At 39.4% G+C, this 27,092-nt stretch overlaps 1 protein-coding gene across 16 annotated transcripts in view; it reads left to right on the forward strand.

Moving 5' to 3' along the window:
- The window catches only part of GRIP1 (glutamate receptor interacting protein 1), a 366,320-nt gene that overhangs the window by 120,733 nt on the left and 218,495 nt on the right, over window positions 1-27,092 (forward strand). For 6 of the 16 annotated variants that reach the window (XM_061467155.1, XM_061467156.1, XM_061467162.1 and 3 more), the window contains exon 1: window positions 20,734-21,062. The exons of 3 other annotated variants lie outside the window; for them this stretch is intronic. In XM_061467155.1, coding sequence (XP_061323139.1) covers window positions 20,930-21,062 — 133 coding nt within the window. In that variant the 5' untranslated portion in view covers window positions 20,734-20,929. Of the gene's footprint in view, window positions 1-20,095; window positions 21,063-27,092 lie in introns of those variants that run through there. 7 more of the 16 variants (XM_061467171.1, XM_061467172.1, XM_061467173.1 and 4 more) reach the window with 3 other exon arrangements.

Consider the following 27,092-nt stretch of genomic DNA (forward strand, 5'->3'; position numbering starts at 1 on the left):
TTTCCATACAAAAGAACTCAATAGTTTCTAGGTTGTTTAAAAGATGCTGTGCAATGATGCTGAAGATGCAAGTGTTTGGAATCATTAGAATAGCACTGCAGAATACAAAAACTGATGGATCAAGCTTCTTATGTCTGAGAAATAAGATCAACAACAGACCCTCTGATCTGTTTCCTACCTCTGCAATACGGAGCTTGCCACAGAGCATAGTCTGATGACACTTCTGGTTTTACCCTTAAAATAGCTAGTTAGTAGTCTGGGCAGTTTCTTGTAATTTTCCAGGTGTAAGTAATCCACCTAAATTTTACAGCCGTTAATTTAATCCCAGTACTTTTTTCATGCATCTCCTGGACTAGTAACAAGTTTACCCCAGACACAAGAACTCATAAATTAACAAAGATATATAATTGAAGTGTGTTAAATGCAGTGTTCAGAAGGGAAGTGGTATTAACTTAATCCCTTTCCTAAGTCAGTGCCTCAGACTCCTCTCTTGCATGTCTCTCCAATACTGTATTTTATGGGAGCAGGTGACACAAATTTTTCCAGCAGTAATTATTTTGAGTTTCTTTTTTACCGAGGAATATACCTTAAAAATTAAGCAAGTCATTGATATTGCCCCTTTGCCGTATTCTGGAAAGGAAACTGATTTCATTAGAATGAGTAGTATACATAATGAGGGTTTCTTTTTCCTTATGCACAACAGTTTATTAATGTATAAAATAAAAACCAAAACAAACCCCAAAGCCAATCAAACAGCATTTATGTGAGAAGTATCATTATTGACAGACTGCTTTCTGGCTGCGCATGTTGCTCTGTCAGTAACTAAATGTCATGTTCAGATAGTGTGCAAAGGAGTTCTGACAATTTCTGCTTTTTATGGGAGACCTATAGTACACAAAAACCCTACCTCTGGGACTTTACACCTGCAAATAGTAGGTTTCCTTGTAAGTTGAAGCAGAAATGCCTTTTCTTGTAGGTTCATGCTGGGGAGAGCCTCTGCAAACATCTTAGCACTTCTCTCCATTTGTCTTGTTGGGAAAAATTTATTTAATTTTCTATGAATTTCTAGGATTTATGTTGTTTCCTTCTACTACTAGTTTAAAATTTTTGTAACAGTTGATTTTGAAGGGTAAAACTTCCAGTAATGATTGCTAGAAAAGGTGTAAGAAGTATAAACTAGTAAAATACTTCCCCTCCTATTATTTAGGAGGGTTAACACTTCTATTTTTAATCATTATATTATTAATGAAGTCATGAATATATTGTTAATAATAGTGAGAAAATCTTCGACTTGGAGGTAGGGAAGTGAGAGAAAAATGACTTATTTTAGTAGATGTAGTTTCATCCAAGGCTTTTGAATTTTTATTCAGATTGCACATGCATTTGTTCTTGTTTCCTAGGTAACAACATGCTTTACAAAACCAGATTTTTAACATGATAGAAGTAAGAAAAGTTAATCTCAGATAAATATGGAACTATCAAAATCTTACTAAAGCTTTTAAAACCTCGATTTTATATTTCAATCAAAGCTCTCTGGGTGCATGTCTTTAGATATGCATATATAGGTTCTGGAGCATATATTTGCTTGATTTTAAATTGAGGCAGAATTGTTAATTTCGTTTAAGTTATACATACACCCTTCTTGGTTGAAGTTTAACCATAATACCAGTTCTTGCAATTATTCCATGTGGGAAATTTATATATATATATATGAATATTTTATATAGCTGAATCACCAGAAATAGTAAAAATTTCTGTAAGAGAATATATCTATAAAAATAAATGTTTATGTGCAGGTTGAGGTCTCAGGCTTCTTGCAAAGTAAGGATTCTACTGTTTTCTGCATATATGAAAATAAGATTTTTTTTTTGTTTGCCTATGAGGTCCATCTAAAGAGTTTGAGAGCTGTGCTGGAGTACTCAGTATAAATTGAGCTGTAATGATGAAAGATGTTTAGTTAGAGGAAGGGGAATACTGCCTTTTAAAAGAGCTATAAGAAGAAGTCTGCTGGCCAGTATTTCATGTGGTAGTCATGTATTTTTCTCTTACACAAAATATGACAAACTAAGGGCCTTGATCATGCGAGCAATATTTATTCTTTTAAGCTGAGAAAATCAGTCACATTAGGTAATTGGTATTACTGTGGTCTCTCCTGCCACTAATGGATTAATGTAAGCAGTTCCGAGCTCTTTCACACACATACATCAACAGCTTATTTAGAGTGAGGACAAAGCATTACATCTGCACCTTAAAGGAAATCGGCATTGTTATTCAGTTTAAATAAGTATTTTTATTTGCTTCTGAGCTTTCAAAACAATATGCAGATATGAGAGATGTTGTTACAGAATTTTCTGACTTTGTATTTTCAGTTCTTTTATAAGAAGGTATGAGCTTAATGTTTAGTTGTCTTCCATGGAGTGCATATATCACCAGTGGCCACTAGACTGTCAGTTACAGAAAACAGGGCTGTGTGATCTTACTTCCAGTGTGAAATTAGTTTTAGAAAGTTTATAGGTGATCAGCTGAAGGGTTTTTGTTCCCTCCTTGAATCTTTCCAGGAGATCTACATTTAAATTCCCTATGTGATACAACTGATTTCCCTTTGTGTTTTGTGCCGTGAAGGCCTTAGAAGCTGAAAAGGGGTTTTAAAGTTGCTTGCAATGATTGTGCACTGTGTATTCCTCTCTCACCACATGCTGTCAGCCCACTACTTAGTGGAGGCTCCAGCTCTGGCTGTCAGCAAAGCGCCTGTGAGCCTCTCTGGGAATTGCAAAAAGGGATAGGAAGTATTTGAAAATGTTATTTTATATGCTGCCTATGGTAACTGTCACGCCCCCACCTCCATCCCCCACCTTGTTTTTCATTCTGCCTGGTATCTGAAGTTAACTTCTGAGTTTATCAGTATGAAGTTTCTAAGTATGTAGTATTGTGTATTTATTTATGGTCGTAATCTCTTACCTAAACTAAATGAGGCGCTGTTCATGCAAAGAGGAGAAAACATGTATTCTATCTGAAGATTTATGAGTGCCTTTCCATCTTCAGGAATGCAGGAAAGAAAAGGCTGGAATGAACCTGTGGAGTGTACAATCAGTCTCCTAGCCCAAGGCACTATCCTTGTCGTTCCTCACAGAGGCTGTATTGCAAAGTTTTAGAGAATAATTTAGGAAGCAAGGAACTTCTGGAGGTTGTCTGGTCCAGCCCGCTTTTCAAGGAAGAGCCACCTTTGAGGTTGGGTCAGGTTCTTCAGGGTCCCTGTTCACCTTAGAAGTCTTCCCTGACTTCAATGTTTTACCACCCTTATTACGAGTTTTTTCCTCCTATCTAATTGCAATAATTGGAGTTTCCCTTTCTGCAACTTATGTCTGGTGACTTTTGTCTTTTCATGGAGAACCTCTGAGAAGGGCCTTACTCTCTCTTCTCCATAATCTTGAAAACATCACTTATAATCTCCCTTAGTATTTTTTCTAAACATTAGAAGCTAAACAAATTCAAGCCCCTCAGCCTCTCTCCATGTGTTGCGTGCCCCATCTCTTGATCTTTATGGTGGTCCTCAACAGACTGGCTTCAGTGTGTCTATCTTTTTCTCTACTGGGGATCTCCAAATGGGACAAAATGCTTCAGTTGCAGTCTCACAAGTGCTGAATTCTGGAGAAGGATCACTTTGCTTTATCTGCTGCCTGTGCTTTCACTGATTCAGCCCAGTGTGGAGTTGGTTTTCATTTCTACAAGGGTTCACTGCAGGCTAATGTTCAACATGTGGTCCACCAGGACCCCCTGATCCTTTTTGGTAGAGCTGCTTTCCTTTCCAGTTGGTGTCTGGGCTGTTGGAGTGGGATTGCTTCACCTCAGCTGCAGGACTTTGCATTTGCTGTAGTTGAATTTCTTGGGGCTTCTGTCACACCGTTCCACACTTTACTGCCCATATCTGCTGAATGTTTTACCTTATGTTCTACCTGAATATTCCAGACATCTCTGTAGATAATGGAAGCCAGGTTTTCTTTCTTTTCCTTTACTAACATTTCTGCACTATTATTCTGTCTTCATCTCAGTTTTATCTCCTTTCCTCATTGTTTCTTCTTCAGTTTAAATTTCACAGATCTTTAATCCATGAACACTTTTTTTTTTTTAACTGTACCATCTTAACTATGGACAGAAACATCCAGTTGAGACCTTACCAGTGTAGAAGAAAGCAGAGAAATACCTTTGTGTCTGCTATAATCCTGTTAAATATGCCTATATGTTTGCCTAGTTTGCAAATAGTGGGTGTTAAGGAGCTGAGTTCAACTGATGAATGACTGTGGCCCCCAGTTGCTTTTCAGGGTAATATCTACTTAATAACTTGTTATTTCTCCTCAGTTTATATACTTGAATATTCCTGCTTATTGGAATGTCTTGCATTTCTCTCTATTGAAAACAGTCTTGTTTCTTTAATCTGTTTATTTTATATTCTTACCTCTCACCCAGAGCTCTTGCAGTTGGTCCAAGACTGGTGATGTCTTGGAATTTATGCACAGCCTAAATAAATATTGTAATCATACATAAAGGATTGAATATGTATATGATGTATAGAAAGTAAAATATGAATAGCAGTGGATCCAAAAAGTTCCAAATTATTTGCTTTTTTGTTAGGACTTGTTATAGCTTTCCAGCAGTTTTGCATTCACTAGTCAAACTATCACTGTGTGTATGTAATATATGTCACTAAAGAGTGACATACACCATGTACTTTGGAGAATATTTAGATAGCACATATGACATCTCCTGTGTTCTCTGTCTGCATGGTTTGCAGGCTTGCTGCTGATTTGACAGTTGATCTTGGGGAATCATTTTTTTTCCAGGTGCTTTCAAACAACTCTGTTTCAGTTTTTTGCAGTATTTCCTTGAATGGAAGTTTAATGCCAGCTGTGTAAAGATCTCCCCCTCCCTCCCACCTTGTCTTTGCCTTTGCCTTTTTTTTTTTCAGAGTGAGGTTAACATTTTCTAGTTGTCTTGCATCTGCATGTGTTCTTGATGATGACAGCTAATGGTTTTGAGACTGTTGAACTATCACAAACCAAGCCGCAGCTTCTCTAGTTGCAAAAGTGAGGAAAATCTACCTCATGTATATGTAGTGGAATTACCAGTGATTGCTGAGATTTTGTGCAGGACATCAGCAATAGCCACTTGTCGTATGTGAAAATGCCAAGGACTCTTTTAATGACCACAAATGACCAGTTCTTAGCTTTATATCCAGTTGTAAACTAATGGAAGATTCTGAGTCATATTAATCATAATTGTGACTGGGCAAAATAAGTTAATTCTCTTTATGCTTAACAGATGTTGATGTGCCTGATAAAAATAATACACATGAATTTGGAAGAATGCCTGCATGTGGCTTGAATGTTTCATTTTTTCACTTGCAGTCAGGCCATTAACATAATTTCAACATTGTCCTGTGTAATTTTTTAAGCAAACATATACTGGTATTAGCATAACCCCATTTCTAGATGACCCTGAAACTTTGTGCAGCCAATTTAATATTGTTTCAAATACTGTGACTTCATCTGCTGGAACATTCAATACCTACTAACTTGCTGAGAGTGTAAAAAACCCTTGAAAGGCTTTCCCTTGGTGAATAATTGTCAGTCTGTGTCAACGTGATGTTGGTGGTACTGTGATATTTGGACCTTTGAGCTCAGACTGCCCATCAAGGATAAAAGAGGGTGGATGAGTGAGAAATAGAAAGAAGCTGGTAGGATGAGGCAGTGGTTTAACTATGCATCATTTCATGGTTTCAGGGTGCTTGTATCCATTGTGACTCTGTGAATCGTTGCAATGCTTGTTTCAAAGTCAGGAGGGCTTTGCCCAGTGTGAAATGCATAGTCCAGCTCTAATATTTCTGTCCTGAGCTGATTTCTCACAGAAATATATGAAATGTTTTTGTCACCTTGTATTTTTTGAATGGGTGTGTATTTTAGTTTTCCGGTGGTTTTCCCCTTCCTCTGTGTAGAAATGTGGATTATTTGGAATGGTAGTTCAATCTATAGGTTAGCTTCTCATTGCACAAAGATTAAGGGACTCTGAACTCAAGGCAATTACTTGATGAACTGAATGATATTGCCAATACAGGACTTCAAAATAGTGTAGAAGTGGAAAAAACAGGGGGCAGGGTAAGTGCAGAGAATTAGTAGGGAAGGGTCTATCTTTATTCAGATTTTGCCCTTTGACCTGAAGAATGTCTTTAAATGGCAGTTGCAAGCTTTTCTCCTACATTTTGTATGCTTTAAAATTGTACTCGAACTGCAAGTTGAAATTCTCATTTACTCTAGTCCAGGAGCTGGTGTTAAAGCAGCTTATCAAATATTCGTAGGCACACAATGCCTTCAGGAGTGTAGCTTTCAGAAGCAGTGCTGCCCAGTTAATATTCAGTGTCATGCTTTCTCTTTCACCTCTTGGAAGTGGCATCAGGAGGGATCCTCGGAAGATGGGCTGCATTGGCAGATAGGACCCACCTTATTAAATTGGATTTAAATCCTCATTTGGTAAACTTAAATGTGAGTCATAATTTTTTTATCTTTCCCTCAAGAGGTTATTAAGTACACTAGGTAAAACAAAGAACATAAATGCTCATAAATCATTAACACATGCATTAGCATAGAATTTAATTTTAGCTCAACTAGTGTCTATGCTGGTAAGAAGTATAGCCCAGTCTTCTTAAATCAGATGGTTAGTCTTGTTCAAAATTAGTGACAGAAATTCTTCCAATTCTGTGTTCTTTTTACCAAAAAATGGCACCGTATTTGTCATCAGTTTTAGAAGGCAGATTCACTGTATTGAAGAGCTGTCAGTTTTTAAGGCCAGATCTGCAAGTATGTGTTTCTCCCCCAGCTCTTGCAGGCTTTGCTTTTGCGATTACCTGCCAGGTCTCAGCTTTTGGACTCTTTGCTCATGAGTAACAGTTGATGAGATCAAGGACATAAGCAGCAAATGAAAGGGTCTTCCCCCACCTGCCTTTCCATGCCTGTGATTTCCTTTAGGTTGCTGTAACCCTTGGAAGTTGATGGAAGTTCTTCCCATTAGCCTCAGTAGATGGTAGTGTTCAGAGAACTGATTTTTAAAGGTAACAGTAACCAAAATAAAAAATTTAAACCTACTGACCAAGAGAGTCTAGACCAAATGTTTTGTGGTTTATGTCTAGAATCAAATCATGGACAGTTCACATGGAAGCCATGACTGGGGGACTAAAAGGTAGTTTGAGTTAACACACTGGGAAGCAGCTTGGCTCTGAGCGAATGGGCTTCTCTATGTGAGAATAGAGGCAGGAGAAAAAGAAAGTGTGAGAAAGATTGTTTCCAGACATGGGTAGGATGGAGCTTGATTTTATTCTCCGAAGAGTCTTTCTGATTTCTAAATAGCTGTATGCCCTATGCAGAATCAGTTATTGGGATAAGCATTTTTGGGATGGAGGTGGTGGATCTTTCAAAAGGGAATCATTAGAGGCAAATAAAAAGAACATGCTTAGAAGCAGACAAGTAGTACTTCAAATTAACTTTTGTTTGCTTTTTCCTTGAAGTCACAAAATGCTTGTTTTTCAACTTCCTTGTTTGTTTACAGTAGTTTACAACTCATTAGAGATCCTAAATCCTTTTTGGAGTTTTGCAGTTCTTACTCAATTAGTCTTCCTATTTGGCAATTAGACTGAAATGAATTTTTATTCTCTGCAGAAAATGTGATTTCATGTATTTACTGAGATTTGAAGTGGTAATGAGTTATGATCTCTTGTAACCGAACAGGATTTTTCCAGCTAACTAAATCATTACAAAATTAGCCATTGTGTATATTTGGTTATTTGTGTTGTATAGCGACTTTGATGTAGTATATCAAATTCAATAGCAGTATCAGAAAATAATAGCTTTCCTCTGAATAAACAGCACTGGAATTTTTCCTTTAATTTTCCATTTAAAATACACATCAGTGTTGACTCAGCACACATGAAAAAAAGACCTGATGAACAGAATTTTACACCTGTGTACTGTAACAGTTAGTCATCCCTTCACACAAGGCTTCATAAGAAGAAAACTTAGAGTAGCTTTGTCAGTGTATTAGAAGCTACACAAAAATAGCGTGCAGGCTTACTTGTTATGTTTTGGCACTAAAAGAATTCTAGGAGCACTAAATACAAAGAAAATTAGCTTCTGTATTACCTCAGTATTTTTAGTTTCGAAACTGAATTTTTCATGAGAGTTCAGACACATGGTGCATGAATGCTCTTCTAGTGTCTCTTATTAATGATGCAGTTTCTAAAGTTATTGTAAAGTGAAATTAGAGTAAATGTGACCTAACTTTGCAGTTCTGCAAAATCTGTAACAAAGTGACTAGCAAATTAAGCAACATCATCCATCTGTGAAATATTTCAAGGTCAAACCTTTATTGGCTGTAAGATTTCTAACTAAAAAGACAGAGGATGACAGTACGTACAGTTGGGTAATATTTGCTTACCGAGCGTGAAATGAAATTTAACAGTGCAGCATGTCTACATTTGTAAATTTATTGTGGTTGTTTAGATTTCTTGGAAAATGAAATGTCAAGCTATCACCCTCCGCTTCCGGAATGTGAGCTTTAGGTCCAACAAGAAAGATTTGGGGATTTTGTTGCTTGTTTTTTATTTTCCTTGTTCATGTGAGGGTGAGATCATTTTCATTACAGTCATGCTTCCCTGAAGTAAAACCAAACTTGTGGCACAACTGCATCTGAAGTTAGGATGTGGCAATACCAGTGCATTGGTGAGCATCTGATGCAGCAACTGCTCATTATTGTAGTGCTTGCTAACACTCTGCATCATGTTCAGCTCAGGGGGACTGCCAGAGGTTAAACTCTTAGCAGATTTCTAAATTGAGATGTTGTATTATAGAAGTAAAAAAAAAAAGGCTGTTATTTCTACCCGAATAGGTAAAATAATGTACAAGCAAGCAGACTGTAAGAGTAGGGAGTAGGACAGTAAAATGTAAATACCTGAAATGCCTTTTTTAAGAGGTTAAACTCAGGCCTAAGTTTTGGGGGTTTTTTGGTTTGTGGGTTTTCTTTTTTCTTTTTTTTTTAATTAATGGAGGGGAAAAAAATATGCAAATCCCAAAGTAGTTTATTCAAGAATCTTGAATGTCAGTCAATACCATGTGATACTCTGCACAATATGGTATAAAACCAGGGAGAAAGCATGAGTGTGTCTGCAGGGTTGCTTTGGTACTTCTGAGCAACATTTTAAGGGTTGAGTCATCAAAATGCCAATAATTATCAAGCCAGTTTGTAAAATACCCATCCAGTCTGAATTTTCTTCTTTTAAAACTGCTGTCTGTAGATACATACTGAGCATCTCAAATGGTGAAAATGCTTCTCAGGTGGGATATTTGCAGTGTTACAGATCTCTTTAGGATAGTAAAGTTAGCTGTGTCAGTTTTGTAAGCTGACTGATAATTGATCTGGTCTGGTGTAGTATTTCCTTAATTTTTTCTTCTAACGTTTGGTTAGTGTTGATAGAAACCACAGTCTTTTGAGTATTTAGCCATTTTGAATCTTGAGGTGATTAATTATAAGCTCTGCCACTACACATATGCGTTAAGAGAGATAGAACTTGCTCTGTAAGCAATGTATTCCTCTTCTGTGACTTTTATAATTAACAAAGAGAAATGCTATGTGTTTCTTCATATGCACATTTTTTTACTCAGGTGTCCAAATACACCATAGGGAGCAAAAACTCCAGTCACAGGAGCAGATGTCTGCAACATAACCTAGAATCATAGAATAGTTAGGGTTGGAAAGGACCTTAAGATCATCAAGTTCCAACCTCCCTGCCATGGGCAGGGACACCTCACACTAAACCATGTCACCCAAGGCTCTGTCCAACCTGGTCTTGAACACTGCCAGGGATGGAGCATTCACCCTGGGCAGCGCATTCCAGTGCCTCACCACCCTAACAGGAAAAAATTTCCTCCTTATATCTAACCTAAACTTCCCCTGTTTAAGTTTGAACCTGTTACCCCTTGTCCTGTCACTACAGTCCCTAATGAAGAGTCCCTCCCCAGCATCTCTATAGGTCCCCACTTCAGATACTGGAAGGCTGCTAAGAGGTCTCCACGCAGCCTTCTCTTCTCCAGACTGAACAGCCCCAACTTTCTCAGCCTGTCTTCATACAGGAGATGCTCCAGCTCCCTGATCATCCTCGTGGCCCTTCTCTGGACTTGTTCCAACAGTTCCATGTCCTTTTTATGTTGAGGACACCAGAACTGCACACAATACTCCAGGTGAGGTCTCACAAGAGCAGAGTAGAGGGGCAGGATCACCTCCTTCGACCTGCTGGTCACGCTCCTTTTGTTGCAGCCCAGGATACGGTTGGCTTTCTGGGCTGCAAACTCACACTGAAGCCGGCTCATGTTCATTTTCTCATCGACCAACACCCCCAAGTCCTTCTCCGCAGGGCTGCTCTGAATCTCTTCTCTGCCCAACCTGTAGCTGTGCCTGGGATTGCTCCGACCCAGGTGTAGGACCTTGCACTCGGCATGGTTAAACTTCATGAGGTTGGCATCAGCCCACCTCACAACCGTGTCAAGGTCCCTCTGGATGCCATTCCTTCCCTCCAGCGTATCAACCGAACCACACAGCTTGGTGTCATCTGCAAACTTGCAGAGGGCGCACTCAATCCCACTGTCCGTGTCACTGACAAAGACGTTGAACAAGACCGGTCCCAACACCGATCCCTGAGGGACACCACTTGTTACTGGTCTCCAGCTGGACATTGACCCATTGACCACAACTCTTTGTGTGCAGCCATCCAGCCAGTTCTTTATCCACCGAGTGGTCCATCCATCAAATTGATGTCCCTCCAATTTAGAGACAAGGATGTCGTGTGGGACAGTGTCGAACGCTTTACACAAGTCCAGGTAGATGACATCAACTGCTCTACCCCTGTCCATCAGTTCTGTAGCCCCATCATAGAAGGCCACCAAATTGGTCAGGCAGGATTTCCCCTTAGTGAAGCCATGCTGGCTGCCACCAAGCACCTTGTTGTTTTTCATGTGCCTTAGCATGCCATCCAGGAGAATCTGCTCCAAGATTTTGCCAGGCACAGAGGTGAGACTGACTGGTCTGTAATTCCCCGGGTCATCCGTTTTCGCCTTCTTGAAATTGGGGGTTATATTTCCCTTTTTCCAGTCATCGGGAACTTCACCTGACTGCCATGATTTTTCAAATATGATGGGCAGTGGCTTAGCAACTTCATTCGCCAGCTCCTTCAGGACCCGTGGATGGATTTCAGCAGGTCCCATGGACTTGTGTAAGTTCAGGTTTTTAAGATGGTCTCGAACCAGATCCTCTCCTACAGTGGGCTCAAGGTCTTCATTCTCACAGTCCCTGCGTCTGCCTTCCAAGACTTGGATGGTGCAGTCAGAGCCTTTGCCAGTGAAGACTGAGGCAAAGAAGTCATTCAGAACCTCAGCCTTCTCCAAATCCAGGGTAGGCAGTTCACACGTCTCTAATTCCTCTTGTTTGTTCCCCATGCTAGGGGCATTTGTATAGAGGTAAATGAGCTCCAAATGAAGCCGGCTCATTGGCTGCAGCAGCTGGGATATATCTACATTGCTCCAAGCATTTATTATAGGTGCTGGAGCATTTATTGTAGGTACAGGAGCATTTATTGTAGGTGCTGGAGCATTTATTATAGGTGCAGGACCTGTGGACCAAGAAAGAAACAATGCCTGAAGATATGGTTCTGGTTGAAGAGAACAGGGAAGGGAGTGTGAGGATGAAAAAGTGTGTTAAAAATTGTGGTAAAGTGGATGCATTAGGGATGACTTCCTAAGAACACCTTAACAAGCGTTTACCATTTATTTACCAATGATGAGGAGGACCATGAGAGAGGAATGAAGTACATCCTGAAGTACAAAACATCATCAAAGGGGAGTCTGAAAAATCAGGCTGTTTTGTCTCTGCTATGTGCCTTAGAGTGTAAGTTCCAAGTACTCTTTTGTTTGGGAACTATCAACTTTCAAAGAGAAGAAACCTCAGTAATCGTGTTGCTTCTGGAATGTACAGTAAGGTCAATAATGTCATAGTCTTTTACCTAGAAAAACAGAAGTATTTGTTCTATTCTGTATCACCCTGTGAGGGGTGCACGACTGAACAAAAGATTACTTTGTTTTTAGTCCCACAGTTTTATATGGCAAAACTGTTACTGTAAGAGTTAATTTCCGGCAGAAAATGTCAAAACTCATGGCAGAATGGATGAGTTTTGCAAGCCCAGAATGTAATGCATTTTTTTCCCTGTGGTTTGCCTCTTAACATTCAAAACCAGGAACACTGCTCTCATGGAGGAAATGGAGCAGACAATTTTGAAGTCTATGTATTTGCTTTGTCTATATTTTCTTAGTTAACCTTTTGGCAACAGTCTAAAGCAGAGTTTCTCCTTTTTATTCTTTTTTTTTCCTGGAGGGAAGAAGGTGGACTTGCAGTAGGAAACAAATCGCAGTCTGAACTGCAGAACCTGCTCTGTGCCCTTGGGATGGGGACAGAAGGGGAGTCAAACCTCATCCATAATGAAGCGTCAGCAGCTCTCATTTCCCAAACTGCTGTTTGGCATGAGGGAAATGAAGTACCACACTGATGTTCAATGGACCTTGCTATTGTACCGAGAGCTTGTGGACGGAAACTGTGATCCTTCAGTTCTGTGGACAGGTAGTACTTGGGCTTCATTAATGTGAGGTTACGTGTGAAGTTGTCCTTTGGCCATTCAAGTCTGTGTTCTCTTTACTTGGTATGCTTTACGGTTTCAGATTGTGCAAGGACAACCGGAATTACATAAAACTTAGGATTTAGAAAGAAAAAGGGAACAACTGGGTGTGGAGGGTATTGGAGGGTATATAGAGAAAAGAAGAAAGGGTAATCCATCTGAGTAACTGGATTCTTCATTGCTATCAGGTTGGCATGTGCCTCTAGGACAGTGGACTCCAGATGGTTTAACTATATTTACATAGTCTTTAATTGTAAATTCACATGATCGCAATGGAGATTTTATCTGCAGTTGTCTTTTCTTGACGGTTGAGCAGAATTTTCTTCTTCTCGGAGCTCACCTGCAAAAAAAATCTTTCTATTTATCCAATGTATCCTTGACCCCAACAAAACATATGGGGCTCAGGATACAAATTACTTTCTGGATGCCTGTGTTTTTTTTCCCAGAGGGGTTTTTTCATTGCTTCTGTTTTCTAGTTGCAGTCTTCCCCTGTCAGATTTATCTCCTTTTGCCCATCCTTTATTACTTCTAACTGTTCCTACAATTTATTAAACAAATCACAAAAGCTTTCTGTTGCAGTAATTCAGGGGAATGTACAATACATGACTGGTGGATGTTTTCAATGATGAAGCATAACAAGATTTTCACTGCTTCCAAATGGCTACTGTTACTACGTATTAGTAAGAGAAGAGGTAGAACAACCATCATGGTGCTGCTGGGGAGTACAGACATCCCTCTGCACCAGAGTTTGTAAATCTAAATTTCATCATTTCATATGATACCTCTGATACAGAGAATTTATATCATGCAGAAGATGAGGATTTATATGAAATGGCACATGGAGGTTGTTTTGTTCTTGTGTTCCATGTCATGTTGGTCCTTTGCATTTTAACCTCTTCACATTTTAACCCATGGAAGCAGAGTGGGATAATCTGCTTGTGTGTGTGCGTGCAGGCACGTGTGTGTGCACTTAGTGCTCCCTGCTCAATGGGGCTGTGGCCATGGACAGTGGGGAATAGTCTCAGTGAGTAGGTTAGGATGCATCTGTGGGAGGATAGCAGGATGTTTTTCTGCAGCTAGTTTTGCTAATCTCATGAGGTAAGAGAAACTAAATCCATTTAATGTCACCCAGTAAAAATCTCTTGCATAAGCCTTTACATGGAAAGAGATGTTTAGTGATGGATTCTCCTGTAGCCTACCTTAAATGTCACATATCATATTCAGGTCTTCCACTACCAATTAACTGTGAAATCCCACCTACCTCAACCTTGTCTGATGGCACCCTATAGCTCCTGTAGTGTATGGTATGCAGCCTAGCAAATATTTTGATGGCTTTATGTGAGAACTTCATTTAATGTATTTGCTAGGTATGTTTGTTCTCGTGAGCTGTGATTTAACTATTTAATTATTCTGTCTTCCCAGTGTTCTACATAGAGTTTACTTATGGTTAGAAGTGAAATGTGCAGTTTTTGAAGACTCAAAAATTAGGGAAATATAACTCTTTTTTACTCAGGAGGAATAAAAACCATATTATAAACCCCTCCTCCATATGTATTTCACAGTTGATTTGAGTTATACTTTGTGCATGAAACAGATGAAGTTTGCAAAGTCTTGGTAGTGTTCCCTCTAGCCATTTCCTACATTTCTTTTAGAAAGATGAAAACACCTTTAATTCAGACTTCTCAAAGAATTATGTTCTAGCTTTAGTATTTTAAAATATCAGTCTACTGCTTCAGCCCTTGAGGGCTTTTAAATAGAGTTATAGTATTCCTTTCTGGTTAGCTTTTCTTGTAGAATGATTATTGGTGTCACAAAATACTAAGCAAACTCAAACTTATTTTTATATTATATAATTTTACCTAAACTGTATTTCCTTGGTGGTGGTCAGGTTAACATTTCTGCATATCCGTGTGTTATAATTAGTTATTTATTTAAAGCCGAATAGGCTAGAAAAAGAAGAAAAATAGAATGTATGCAAACTGTTTCAGCTGAATTGGAGGGGCAAGGAAATAGCTTCTTTTCCCCGAAGCATACATTCTGCGTGAAATTCAACTTGACAAGTGACCCTTTCAAAACAGTGCCACAAAGATTTCTCAGCATTCCTCATATACGAGAGACAACGTTCTGGTATTAAACCCACAAGCAGTCCACCAATTCCCTCTAAATGAATGTAGCCTCTTCCTCTATCCTTTGTGTTCTACTTTTTCCTTATTCACATTTCTATGTGCACACTTATATGTGATAAAATGTTAAAAAACAAAACCGTTAGGAATGTTAATATGAAATAATATGTATGGTAAAATACAATAGAATTCCTCAAAGTATTTGCTGGCACTTGCAAGTTTACCTTGAAAATGTATGTGTTCACTTGCAAAAAAAAAAAAAAGGCCTAAAATAAAAAGGATTTTCCAGTTAATTTACAGCTAGGTAGTAGAAAAGCTGAACTCCAGCTCTTAAATCTTGCATTCTTTAATTCAGGAGCAGAAGAAAACAATGGTCTATGATTGAATTTGAGCAACAAATAACAAAAATATACAATGACTTGTGAAACTGAGTGTAATGCATTAAAATCAGAGCAAACTGATAATTTTACAGCATATAAAAAGTGTAAGATGTGAAAGATAACAGTAGTGGATAAACAGTATTGTATCACCATCCAGTTCTCATGCAGATAGTACACTGGTTATTCTGCATATTTTTCTGTTGTCAAGTGAGAGAGATGTGCAGTGTAATATTAGTTATGTCCTATGCTTTCGATGGCCTCTCCAGACATCTTCAGAAGAGCACAGAACTTGTATTCAGAACCTTGTTTCAGACAGAGGGCTTTCAGGTGGTACCGCAGGGTGGTGGTGGGCTGTTTATTTCTTCTCACACACAATATTAACTTTGTACACAACAGTTCTCCTGTGTATATGGCCCATATGTTCTTACAGTGCTTAATAAATTGTAAATTACAGGCATTTGATAATTTTCAAACTGATAAGCTCACATTTTACAGCAGGATATTTAGGGCAAATTTTGAGTGGAAAATTGCAGCTTTAACATGAGCAATTACCGTGTGTAAACAAACATCTGCTCTTGAAAAACTAGAAGGTCAGGCAAGATGATACTGTAAGATGAATAAGAGGACTAGTTTCTTTGTCTATTATTGCTGGTCTCCAGAAAGAATGACAGCTGATAATCAAAACTCAGTTGAAAGAGAGCCAGAGAAAAAATGGTCTGGTTTTCCCTTTTGAGGTCTGCTGTATCTTTATGGGGGCTTGAGGGAGGAGGGAAAATAACTATTTTCTCTATTCAGCCAACCTCCAAGAACTGTTTATCATTATCTTAATTTTTGTAGTGTGCATTTATATTTTTGTGTTGGCTTTTTTTTTTTTTCCCCGAAGAGAGTACCTTGAAGATCTCTGTGCTGCCCTTGTGTGTTCTCTTACACAGCTGTTTCCCAGTGGGAGCATTCCTTCCCCCAAGCAGAAGACATTCAGGGCATGCCCAGAGAAGCAAAGGGAGACACAGGAGGGTTCTTCAATCTAAAATGTTTTTCTTTTAAACGCTGAAACATGCTGATGAACCGGATGCAAAATACCTGCTTAGAACTGTTAATATTTGGTGCCAGTTCTGTTCTGTATTTCTGATACAAAGTGTTAGAGAAGCTTTTTTCATTCACATGCTCTGGTTTCAAAGCATCATGTTTGCAAGCCCACTCAAATGGAAATCCTTGTTAAATATTTAGTACCTTTGCGGTTTATTCTTGGATACCAAAATGTTTTTTCTACTTCTTCCCCCAAATATTGGAAAAAGAGCTGTAGAAAATATGTTTGTGAAACCTGTGAACATTTACCTTGATAATAGCTACGTTTGTGTGAATAAAAGGTTAAATGCAGGTATTCTACATGACGAGAAACCTAATCTTTGCTATAGGTACAAAGGCAAGTTAGCTTTTAAATGCTGACATCTGTCTTCTAGAAAATTATCCATGGATGCAACAGCATTTCTGCCTCAGCTCAACTTTTGAAAAGGACAGTGTCTCAATGATGTATTTGTTTTATTACTGCCATGAAGTCTTTTCCAGTAAGTCACTGACAGATCCAGTTTGATGGAGGTTCTTAAACTAGTTACCAGAATGGAGACTGTAACTATTACCTAATTGGTGTCACTTGGCAAATTTGTTTTATGCAAGTCATGCTGAAGACAGCATGATAATCCTAGCTTCTTCAAAGGAAGAAGCCACCTTGGAAATGGCAATAGAGCACTTGCTCTTATTGAAGTAGGCATATTCGTGGAGAAAGGATGAGCCAGAGAGCTTGAGACATACTTACATTGCAGCTTCTGCTGTGGCATTATAGCGCCAGAAAATTGATTCTCTAAACTCTAGTTCAAAGAGAGCTTTGGAATGTCAACCTACACCTACTTTTATACCCTCTGGGCATAATTATCCTATTCTCTTTGTCATTAAGGGATGAAACTCATTGTCATCTCTGATGTTTTGCATTTAAAAAATTTGAAACCTAATGCTTGTTTCTTTCCTGCTTTTCCCATAAAATCAAGGTGTCTTTCTGGAGCTGTGGTATGCATCTGTTATGCTTCTGCTTTTTTATTGCTTTTCAAGCAGAAGGCTACAAGAGCCATATTCATTTCCACGAAGAAGTGAGATGCTAACCAGAAGAAGCTGCAAAAGGGTCAATCCTGAGCAATGGGGAAAGCAGCAGTTAGCTGATTATTTATTTATTTTTTTCTAACTCCTGTAAACTCTGTTTGTGAAACTGAATTCTCTGCGTATACCTTTGAAAGTAGGACTATGATAAAATATTTACAGGTATGGCATGAAGACTAGCTAATGAATGTCTCCGGTGTTCTCAGCAAAGCCATAGAGGTAGTATGTAATGCATATGAACAAAAATTTTGTTCAGAAATCTTTATAGTTTAATAGAACATTTAATACTCTGACTGCTATTAACCTATAAGAACATTGCCCTCAGTTAAGGTATTTCCTTCTCTGTAAATTGCCCTGAGTACCAGAATATTTTAGAGTGTGGAAAATCCTATCAAAAGCTCAGCATGTTCTAGGTTATATATATATGCACACACATATATATATAAAATGCTGAAATTGTTTTTCTCTGCTGTTTGCACTCATGCTAAAGGAAACAGGTGTATAATTTACACGCTGGCACGACTGTCAGCTTCCGTGTTAGAAACTATGGGCCTGCTTCTGGACCTTCCATGAGGGAGATGGAGACTGTCTTTTTTAGACAGTAGTAGTTGGTGGCATACAGTGAAGAGCAGTAGAGCTTGAACCCCCTGTGCTTATCTGACAAGTTCTCATGCTCCCACTCAAGCTCTTTACGCTTTACATACAAGATAGGTGGGAGCCATTACTGTGAGCACTGACCAATGATACCATTCAGTGCATTTTCTCTGCTTTACTACATTAGCTGTATATGTCTGTGATGCACCTCGTGAGCACGGGGAGAGAAGGGAAGGTCTGTTGCACCTGGTAATGACACACTCTCCAAAGCTCAAAATGTGCCCAAATTTAGATTGGTTCTCTCTAGAAAATGGTCAGGCAGTCAGTGTACTACATCTGGTGCTTATGTGCTCGCTGAGATAATTCGGTTGCTCCCTTGGCTGCTTATTTTCTGTGTTAGTTTTGTTGTGGAAAGGGCTAAAGCCTCCTTGGGGTGTGCTGAGGGCAGCGGAAGCCAGTACCACTGCAGCAGGACATACAGCAAGAGAGGCAATGGAAAACAGTGTATTTACTTGATGAAAGCAAAGTGTCTGTTCAGTTCCAGTTTTCAGCTTTCGTTTAGACGACAGTTTAAAAGCCAGAAAGTTTTACATTTTCTCCTTTTTAAAAAGTAGCTGTGTCATATTGAATGGAACTTTGTAAGTTAACTTCGGGAAGCAGTGATGGCTGCAAAACTTCTGTCTTCAAGATGAATGTTTCTGACACCTACAAATAACTTTTTGCACATCTGTTGGGGAGAGAGCTCTACAGCAGCAAATATAGCATCAAAACAACATTTCCCTCTCTGAAAAGAGAGTTCTGCCTCTGCTGTAGGCTCTTTGTTTGGTGTTCATGTTTCATGATACTAATGCAATGTTTTTGCTGCTTGGTGGCAGAGCACAGAAGAGATACGTGCATTGAAACTGTCAGAGCATACAGTGAGTGATCCCTTCTTAAAGATCCACAGAAAAGTTTTATTGGCTTTTTTATTTTGGTAATATACCTGTAATATTCCTCTAAGGTCTTTACCCTTCACAGTTTGAAAGCTGTGTGATAAAAACCAGACTTGTAATAAAAAATAACCTCCTTATACAAGTTACACTAAAAATAATTCTGGTAGTGCCCTCAGGACGTTCATCAGCTAGTGACGGTGGCTGCATTTTCACAGTGGAAAAGCAAGGGCTGGTAAGGTCAAGGAGGATGAGTGTTCCTGTGGGGAGCTCAGTAGGAGTGGCCATGGTTTTTTTGACCTTTTAGAGATCAAATGGGTGTGGTTTTATGACAATATTGTTTTAAAGTAACTGGGAAGCTAGACCAAGCCCGCAAGACTTCCAGAGCTTGCTTTCACGGTGTGTTTGTTTTGGGATCCTCAGGTAGCAGGTACAGCTGACTGCTGCTCGTAACTTCTGCACGTTTCAAAACTAGAAAACCCCAATTCAGTCATTCCTGAGCAATCTCTGCATACTTGTGTTGAAGCAATGCTAAACAGCAATCCTGGCTGTTGCTTTACTTCTTTTGTGCTTTTAAAAACACCACCCTGGTTGGCTCTTTGCAAGATAATGACTCACTGAAATCTTTGCTTCACCAGAAACTAACTCCACTTCTGCATGCTCTTCATTTTCCAGATTATGACCCTGTAAAGTCTGTTTTACAGGAAGATTCTCTGATTTACACATGCTCATCATGTGCAAAATGGTATCTCCTGCGAGCATGGGTGCAGGTGACCGTAATCAGCGCATGGTTTGACTGAGGTGACTGATCCCTGACTTGTGCCAGCAGACGGGAGGGGTCCTGCTGGACTAAAGGCTTCATGTGGCTCATGGGGGTGTTGTTACAGAAAAAAAGCCCTCTGGCAGATGTCGATGTGATAGGATTCAAGCAGGCACTGCTTTTGTTCTTGTGCAGGAGGAAACTTCATCAGAAACACCGATGAAATTCCAGCCTTATCTTAGGGAATGCATGTGGGATTCAGGCATGCAGCAAGAGAAGAGAGCAAGCGGCTTTTCAGGCTTTTCCCTCCTATCATCCTGTGCAAAGGATAGTCTGCTGTACCGCAATTTTAAAGTTTTTAAAACTGCTGGGATTTTAAATTACTGTTGTCATGCTTCTGATGTTGCTTCCTTTGTTTGCCTATTGCCATATAGCCTGACCAGCTCTATGGGAGACCTGCCTGCAGAGTGCCTTTTAATGTTTAGATCTAGTGATGATTAGAATACACTAATGCCCAGTGGGTATATGTGTCATTTTTTAACAGCTGCCGAGCTTTCTCCCTGCTGCTCCAATTAACACATTCAGCACACACTTGCCGGTGAGTGGGCTGTGTGTATGGATTAAACCACTTTGCTATTTATTCATCCAGCATATGTGATGCCACGACTGGATCAGCGTGTTTCCTCTTCTCACAGCAAATGAAATCAAACGGGCTCCTGAGCCTGTGCCTGAGTAAATACGAGGGCAGCATTTAACTGGCAAATGAAAACCTGTTTTGCCTTGAGATATGGTTCAGTCCATTGACTAACATCTATCCCCGCCTCCCAGCCCCTCTTCAAATGATGGAAACACAGGATAGGGAGCTCTCAGTGCTGGGCTTCCCCTTGCTGGCAGGCAGGTCTCTTCAACTTTGTCCTCTGCTGTTTAATAACCACTTGAAATCCTGACTTTTCTCCTTCTGCTTCAGTATTCCTCCTTTGCCTGTTTTCATGTTGAGATATTGTAGTTAGTGTATTTGATAAAGTCCACCACCCCGTTTCTCTTATTTTCTTTTTAAAGGGAAAACAGTATGCTTGCTAGTCACAGCTGAGGTAAGGGAGGGTTTTTTTTGATGGTGCCTGAGCGGCTGGTCAGAGGCTGCAGCTTTGCTCTGGTGCTCACAGTTGATTCATGCTGGGACAGCTCTTTGTGAAACAGAGGGCAAAGGGGGCTGCGGGCCGGTGCTGCTGAGGCAGGAGATGGAGCGCTTCTTGGGCTTCGTCAAGCAGATAAGAAGGTCGAGAAGAAGAAAAGGCAAAAAGTACCGTCCAGAGGAGGATTACCATGAGGGCTATGAGGATGTCTACTATTATGCCTCAGAGCATTTTCAAAGTAAGTATTTTGCATAACCTCATTTTCCTGTGGCTGTGAGAAATACAATGCTTTTAAGATGTTTTAAAACCCTGAAAACACAATATTTCTTGCTAGAATCTAAGCCTCATGCAAGTATTAAAACGTCGTTTTGTGTTAGGGCTTTACGTGGCTGTGACTGCTGATGAACAATACAAAGCAGCTGAAGTGGCACGGCTGCTCTCAAAGGAAACGGGGTTTGTCTGCAAACCCGGGTAAGATTTCAGGTGCAGTTAATTGAGTCTGACTGCTGGAAACCTTTTGTTAAAACACTTTGTGCTGAGAAGCAATAGGGTGGTGGTAGCCCTTGTTCAGAGCCTTTGGAAAGCTGCATGGATGTTTTTTAAAGCACTGTAGAGGCAGCAATCATTTGTAAGTTGGAGTTGATGATTGGTGTTTGTTATTAGGGGAGAGCCAGTCCTCAGGGCCTCTGCTGTGACCTGGTGTTTTCAGTACTAAGTCAAGTGAGCTGCTTCCTTGGGGCAGGTCCAGGACCACTGGTGAAGAATTGAGTGGTGGGTTTTGTTTGCTTGCGTTCATGTGCCAGCAGCAGCTCGCCCAAAACCAAAACAAACCATCTGCTCAGAAGTCCCTGTGCAATCTGTGAGCTGTTTCTTGCAGCGTAGTAGGGCTCATCCCCTGTACCTGTCAGGCTTCAGGGCTGCTGGTCTGCTATGGGCTTCACCCAGAGGGGGGGATGTGCCCAGAGGTGCCCATGGGGATGGTGGGAGGGAAGCCATGCTCAGCCCCTACCCAGGGTATTGTGCAGAGCTGTCAGGACATGGTGGTGGCATTAAAAGCAGTCATGCACAGAAAGCACCTTTTTAAGAGGTTTCTGCTGTTCTGGCAGGTGGTTTGGGACCTTCGCAGTAAAGCTGTGCCTTTTGTTGAGCAGCTGAAGTTTGATGCACTTTCTTTGTTGCTCTGTACTATATGAGTGGCTGTCAGTATCTTTTTGCATCATTCAGCTTCACTTCCACTTTGCTGAAATACATCATAAGAACCTTACATTTGTTTTAAAACAAAACAAAGAATGTGATTGTGCCTTACAGCACCAGAGTACTGCTATCCTCTGGAAAATAAGGAAGCAAGAGATTTTCTTCTTGTTTTCCTCCCAGTGTACCATGAGTGCCTGTCTCCAAAAGTAAACTCATGTAGGGCGTTTGGTTGTTTACTGGGTTTCTCCTTAATACAGTCCTGATCTCTCCATTTTTAAGAGCATTTATCATGCTGATAATCTTATAATTTATCTATGTTGTTAAGATGGAATTCTTGTAAGAAAAAAGACCTATTTTGGGGGCAGTGCAGTTATAATAGAACATAATTTACATAAAATCTACAGCAGAACTGAAAATTTAAATCTACTTAGCATGAAAAAATGTGAAAATGATACATGTTAGTGAAACCACGTTAACTTTTTCTTGCTTTAATATGTAAATCAAAGGAAGGTGTCAAAGCAGTATGTCAAAATATTTCCCTCACTGGTTGTTGTTGAAGGTCTTTCAAATAAGAAAGCAAAACCCCTCCAAAAACTGTCACATGTAATAAGGATTTCTTGAATACTGATTAATAAATTATTAACTCTTGACTTAATGTAAGTCACTAAGATTGAGCCAAATACCTAATAGGTTTTTCCTTTTATTCTACTTGGAAAATAAAGGGATAGTACACACTTCAGCCTGTGCAGGTCATAAGTATTTCAGATGGGATGAATCTGTGTTAGATTTTGAAGTGGTGTTTACAACAGCGATTGCAGTACTCGAATTGAATGGTCAAAATAGTGCACAGTCCTATGGAGTTGGATGCACAAGGAGTTGGCAGCTTCTCACAGTTACTTAAACCAAATATGGCACAGATGAGAGCATCAAACATGAGTTACTCCTCAAGTGTTTCTTTTGTCTCATTTTTCTGGGCTAAATATGTCACTGTTTTGGTTGAATAGGTGTGGTAGCTGCTTAAAGCAATATATGAATGTGGAAAGATACTGTTGGTGCTACTATAAATGCTTTCTTGAAATTGAATTTCATGTAATGAGCACAATGAAATGTTTCATATTTAGTTTAATTATGGTCTGGTGTTATGCTGTTTACAGTGCAAGTTTAGAGTAATTGCAGAGCTTTTAATAGCCATTTTTGCTACATTCGTATGTTTAGAAGAATGTGTGCTTGAGAATAAGATCATATTTATTGGTATGATTTTCAGAATATGAGAGTTAATGAAATCAAAGAGGTATTCATTCAACTGAATGCAGTTGGGGCTTTTTTAGATTTAGCTTCCTCTTCCCACATTGTTATCCATCCCTCCTCTGCCGTCGTTTATGAGTTATATATCCAATTAGCCGGTGCATTTGAAAATTGTCTGAGCCAATCACTTCATGAGCTTGTTACTCTCTTCTGTCTGTTTGTAGTATTGCTTCAGGTGTTGTATAGAGGCTGAATTAATGGGCAAATGCAGAAACTACATTAGAATAAACAATCAAACAGAAAGAAAACAAAGTTAAAAATAGAATAGGCCTCTGGGAATCACAGGAAAAAGGTGACTTTAGTTTGTCCTCAGCCCAGCTGCGCTTAGATATTGTAGCTCCTGCTGTTAGGTACACTGTCTTAATTCCTCTGAAGCTCTGTCGTAGACCACATTCACTGTGATATTGGGACACAGCTGGATGAAGGAAAGGTGTGGTAGTGCCTGAAGTTCCCTGAGTAAAAAAACAGATCCAAGCTCTTGGGTCAGATGACTTTTTGCTTTGACACTTCATCCATTAGGGTGTAGTTAAAATGGATATTCTTGTTTTGACATGCAGCATCAACTCTCCTGTCTTTTGGAAGCATCTCTGTTCTATGTAATGCTAGAATAACTAACAATTTTGGTACACAAACATATTGACAGTAGTGCAGGCATCATGCTCGTTTCAGTGAGACTTTGCAGTGTGAATATAATGGGTGATGAAATTGCTACTCGATCTACTCAGACAAGTTGGTGCTTATTGTTTAAAATGCTTCAAAAAGCTTTATATTTATCTTGTGCAGCATTATGACATTGCCATTCAACCTGTTCCTTTTAATAAGGCATGAAAAAGGCCCTTGTTATATTATTACCAAGTCTGATAGCAAACATCAGGAATGCTATCACGTATGTATGCACTGTGTGCATACATACATGTAGCATATATGTATGTAGCATGTATGTACGCATGCAGCATGTATGGAATGCTCTCATAAATGACATGCCCTTTTGCTGTAGTTGGAGTGTTTTGCCCAGGACCTTTGAGGTTTCAGCTTAGTTTTGACCATGCAGGTGTTTTTGGGACCTGGCCTGATTTGGTCATCTCTCACCAAAACAACACCCCACTCTGGTTTCAGTGCTAAGTCTTTTAATTAGCAGAACACTTGGGAGAGTTTGGGTTTCTTCCAACCCATTTAGAAACTCGCAAGTCACACAAAATGTGGTTGTCACAGAGTGCCCATGCAGGTCTAGAGGGTGTTTCATTTTGTTTAATTCACGTTACTTCTGGTTTCTGTCACTCATCTCTTCCTGGAAGATACTCTGTTTTCACTGGTGCTTCTTCTTACGTTATTCCTCCCATCATTATGTCAGCAGCATAGTCCGTTGGCATAAAGGTTTTATTTTTGTTGATGCAGTGAAAATGTTAGAGAATAATTCCAAACCCCAATGATTAAAGAATTCTACTAGTAAACTCCAAGTAACTCAAAAGATCACATATTTTTTAGCCGTGATCTTAAAATATTCCATGTAGTCACTCAGAGTCTCATGAAATATTTTCTTCTATCGTTTTCAAGGCCTAGGATGTATTATTTGACAAGAGCATTGATATTTTAGACAAAGCAGTCTGCTATAGTGGATCTGTGGTATAATCATGTATCAGTTTTCCCTGTGATGCCATTTATTAATTCTTCCACAGTTCTTGTGTGAGAATCATTCACTTCCTCAGTTTCAGGACAGTCAACCTCTTTGAATTTGTTCTAAAATGCATGTGATGGTCTTTCCCTTCTTTCCATTAATTGTCCCACCTCTCTCCCTGTGTCATCATGGGACAATGAAGGTAAAGTATTTGACTCCTAGCCTAGTAAATAAGGCAAAAAGGAAGAATTGGAAGTTTTGTATAACTCAGAGATGAAAATTTCCTCTTTGTTGACTGAAGTCTGGGAATAATTAGTTAAAATGAATACTGGATGTATGATACTCTATTTGGGATGATGTCAGCAGAAGAACTCTTCTTGGGTGTTGCTCTCCAATATGACTTGATGCTCTGGTGCAGAGAATCCCTTAGCTGCCAAAATCTTAGTAACAAATGGCTTTACATTTCATACCCTGGATGGTTTTAAAGCTGTGTTAAATATTGATAGAAGGGACTTGCTACTAAAATATCACTAACAGAAAACACTGAGGCTTCTCTCCCTGACTTGCCTGTGGTCAGTAGCAGCATCACTTTTGTCAAGAGTTCCTCTGTTTTGTAAATTGTAACAAATATTCTTGTTTGCAGCAGTCTCATAGATTTGATTGGGATTGTAAAAGAGTTAATGGTTTTATGAGTAGTGTGGTGACAAGGGCACTGATTATCTCTAGGTCAGATTGCAGATGTTAGTTGATCTTAAGGGTGAGGAATGCAGTACAACTGCTTTTCATTTTATGAAGTCTGTGTATTACTAGTCCGCAGTTTAACTGGATGTGTGTGTGCGTGAGGGGGTTGCTTATCCTATCACAGATCTTTTCAGTACAGTAAAATCTCAGCTTTTGTTGAAACTAAAGGTGATACGTTTGTTGCAGCCCACAAGAAAAAAGCCTTGGTCACCTGAGCAGGGAATATGGCAGGCCTCGAAAACACAATGATATAATCTTTTTAAAAATGTCTAAAGTTTGCTAAAGGTTCTTATTTTCTTCTCCTTAATGACTGTTTCATGATTGTTGGACCATGAAGATTTTAATTAATGGATTCTATTTCTTCAACATTTCTGTCTGTTTTCCAGAAGTTACTTTTTTCCTGAGGTCTGGATAACCCCAAAACCACAAGTTCATCAGGAATGGGATGTGATGCCCATGTCCGGAGAGACTCTGTCATCACAGGGCTAACACCCAGTGTTAGTCTGCAAGCCAGGCGTGGTGATAAGAGTAGGCTACTGCATTTGAGCTTTACTGTTGGGGCAGAGAGTATCAACTTTCCCTTTTAGAGATTTCTAAATGAAAAAAAAGTGGTAGCAAGTGACTGTTGTCCCTGAAGCCACTTCCAGGCTAAAACTTGTGTGTACAGGTGTCAATTACATTTTCCATTTTTGAATAAAATTCTGGTGCTCGTTAGATAAAGGTGTTGCACCCCTGTGCTGTTTCTGTTGCTTTTTCATCTTCCTTCATATTAGATTGGGGGTTTTGTTTGTTTGGGGGTTTTGTTTGTTTGGGGGTTTTGTTTGTTTGGGGGTTTTGTTTGTTTGGGGTTTTGTTTGTTTGGGGTTTTGTTTGAACAGTTGGTTGTTGCATCAAGTGGAGTTTTGTATTTCATGACAGCCATCCTCTTGCAAAGGGTTGCTTGACTTCTGATGAACTGTGTATTTGGAGGTGATCCCGTTTATCTGTTGTCTTGGTTGCCGTGGTTATTAATCATTGTATCCTTTATAGAAGAACCCAAGAGGTAGAGAAGAATTAATCTAATCTTATAGAGAGCAAACTAGTAGGAGTGTGTTATAAAATGGAGAAGGTTACAGCTCTTGGGCATCCCATGAAATTATTTAGGTCCTCCAAGCCTGTAAGAAATACACATATATTAAAATCTTGTTTTATTCCTTACCTGTTTTATAGTAGTTAAAGCATGTACGTATTGGGATGAGGCTTGTGTTTGTAGATGCTTAAGCTGTTTGAATAGCAGCTTTAGCCACATCATGTTTTTTATATATATTCAAAGATAATTACATTGGTGTCGTTACTTGTGCAGTAGCATGATACCCAGTTGCAGGGTTTGTCAGTGGGGCATATGAGGCTGTGGGGTTCCCTGCAGGACTGGAT

Source organism: Pezoporus flaviventris, unplaced genomic scaffold (genome assembly GCF_033815535.1).
Source record: "Pezoporus flaviventris isolate CSIRO_AGI_PZ_B2104156 unplaced genomic scaffold, CSIRO_AGI_Pfla_v1 ptg000045l, whole genome shotgun sequence".
In the NCBI taxonomy this organism is placed as follows: Eukaryota; Metazoa; Chordata; class Aves; order Psittaciformes; family Psittacidae; genus Pezoporus; species Pezoporus flaviventris.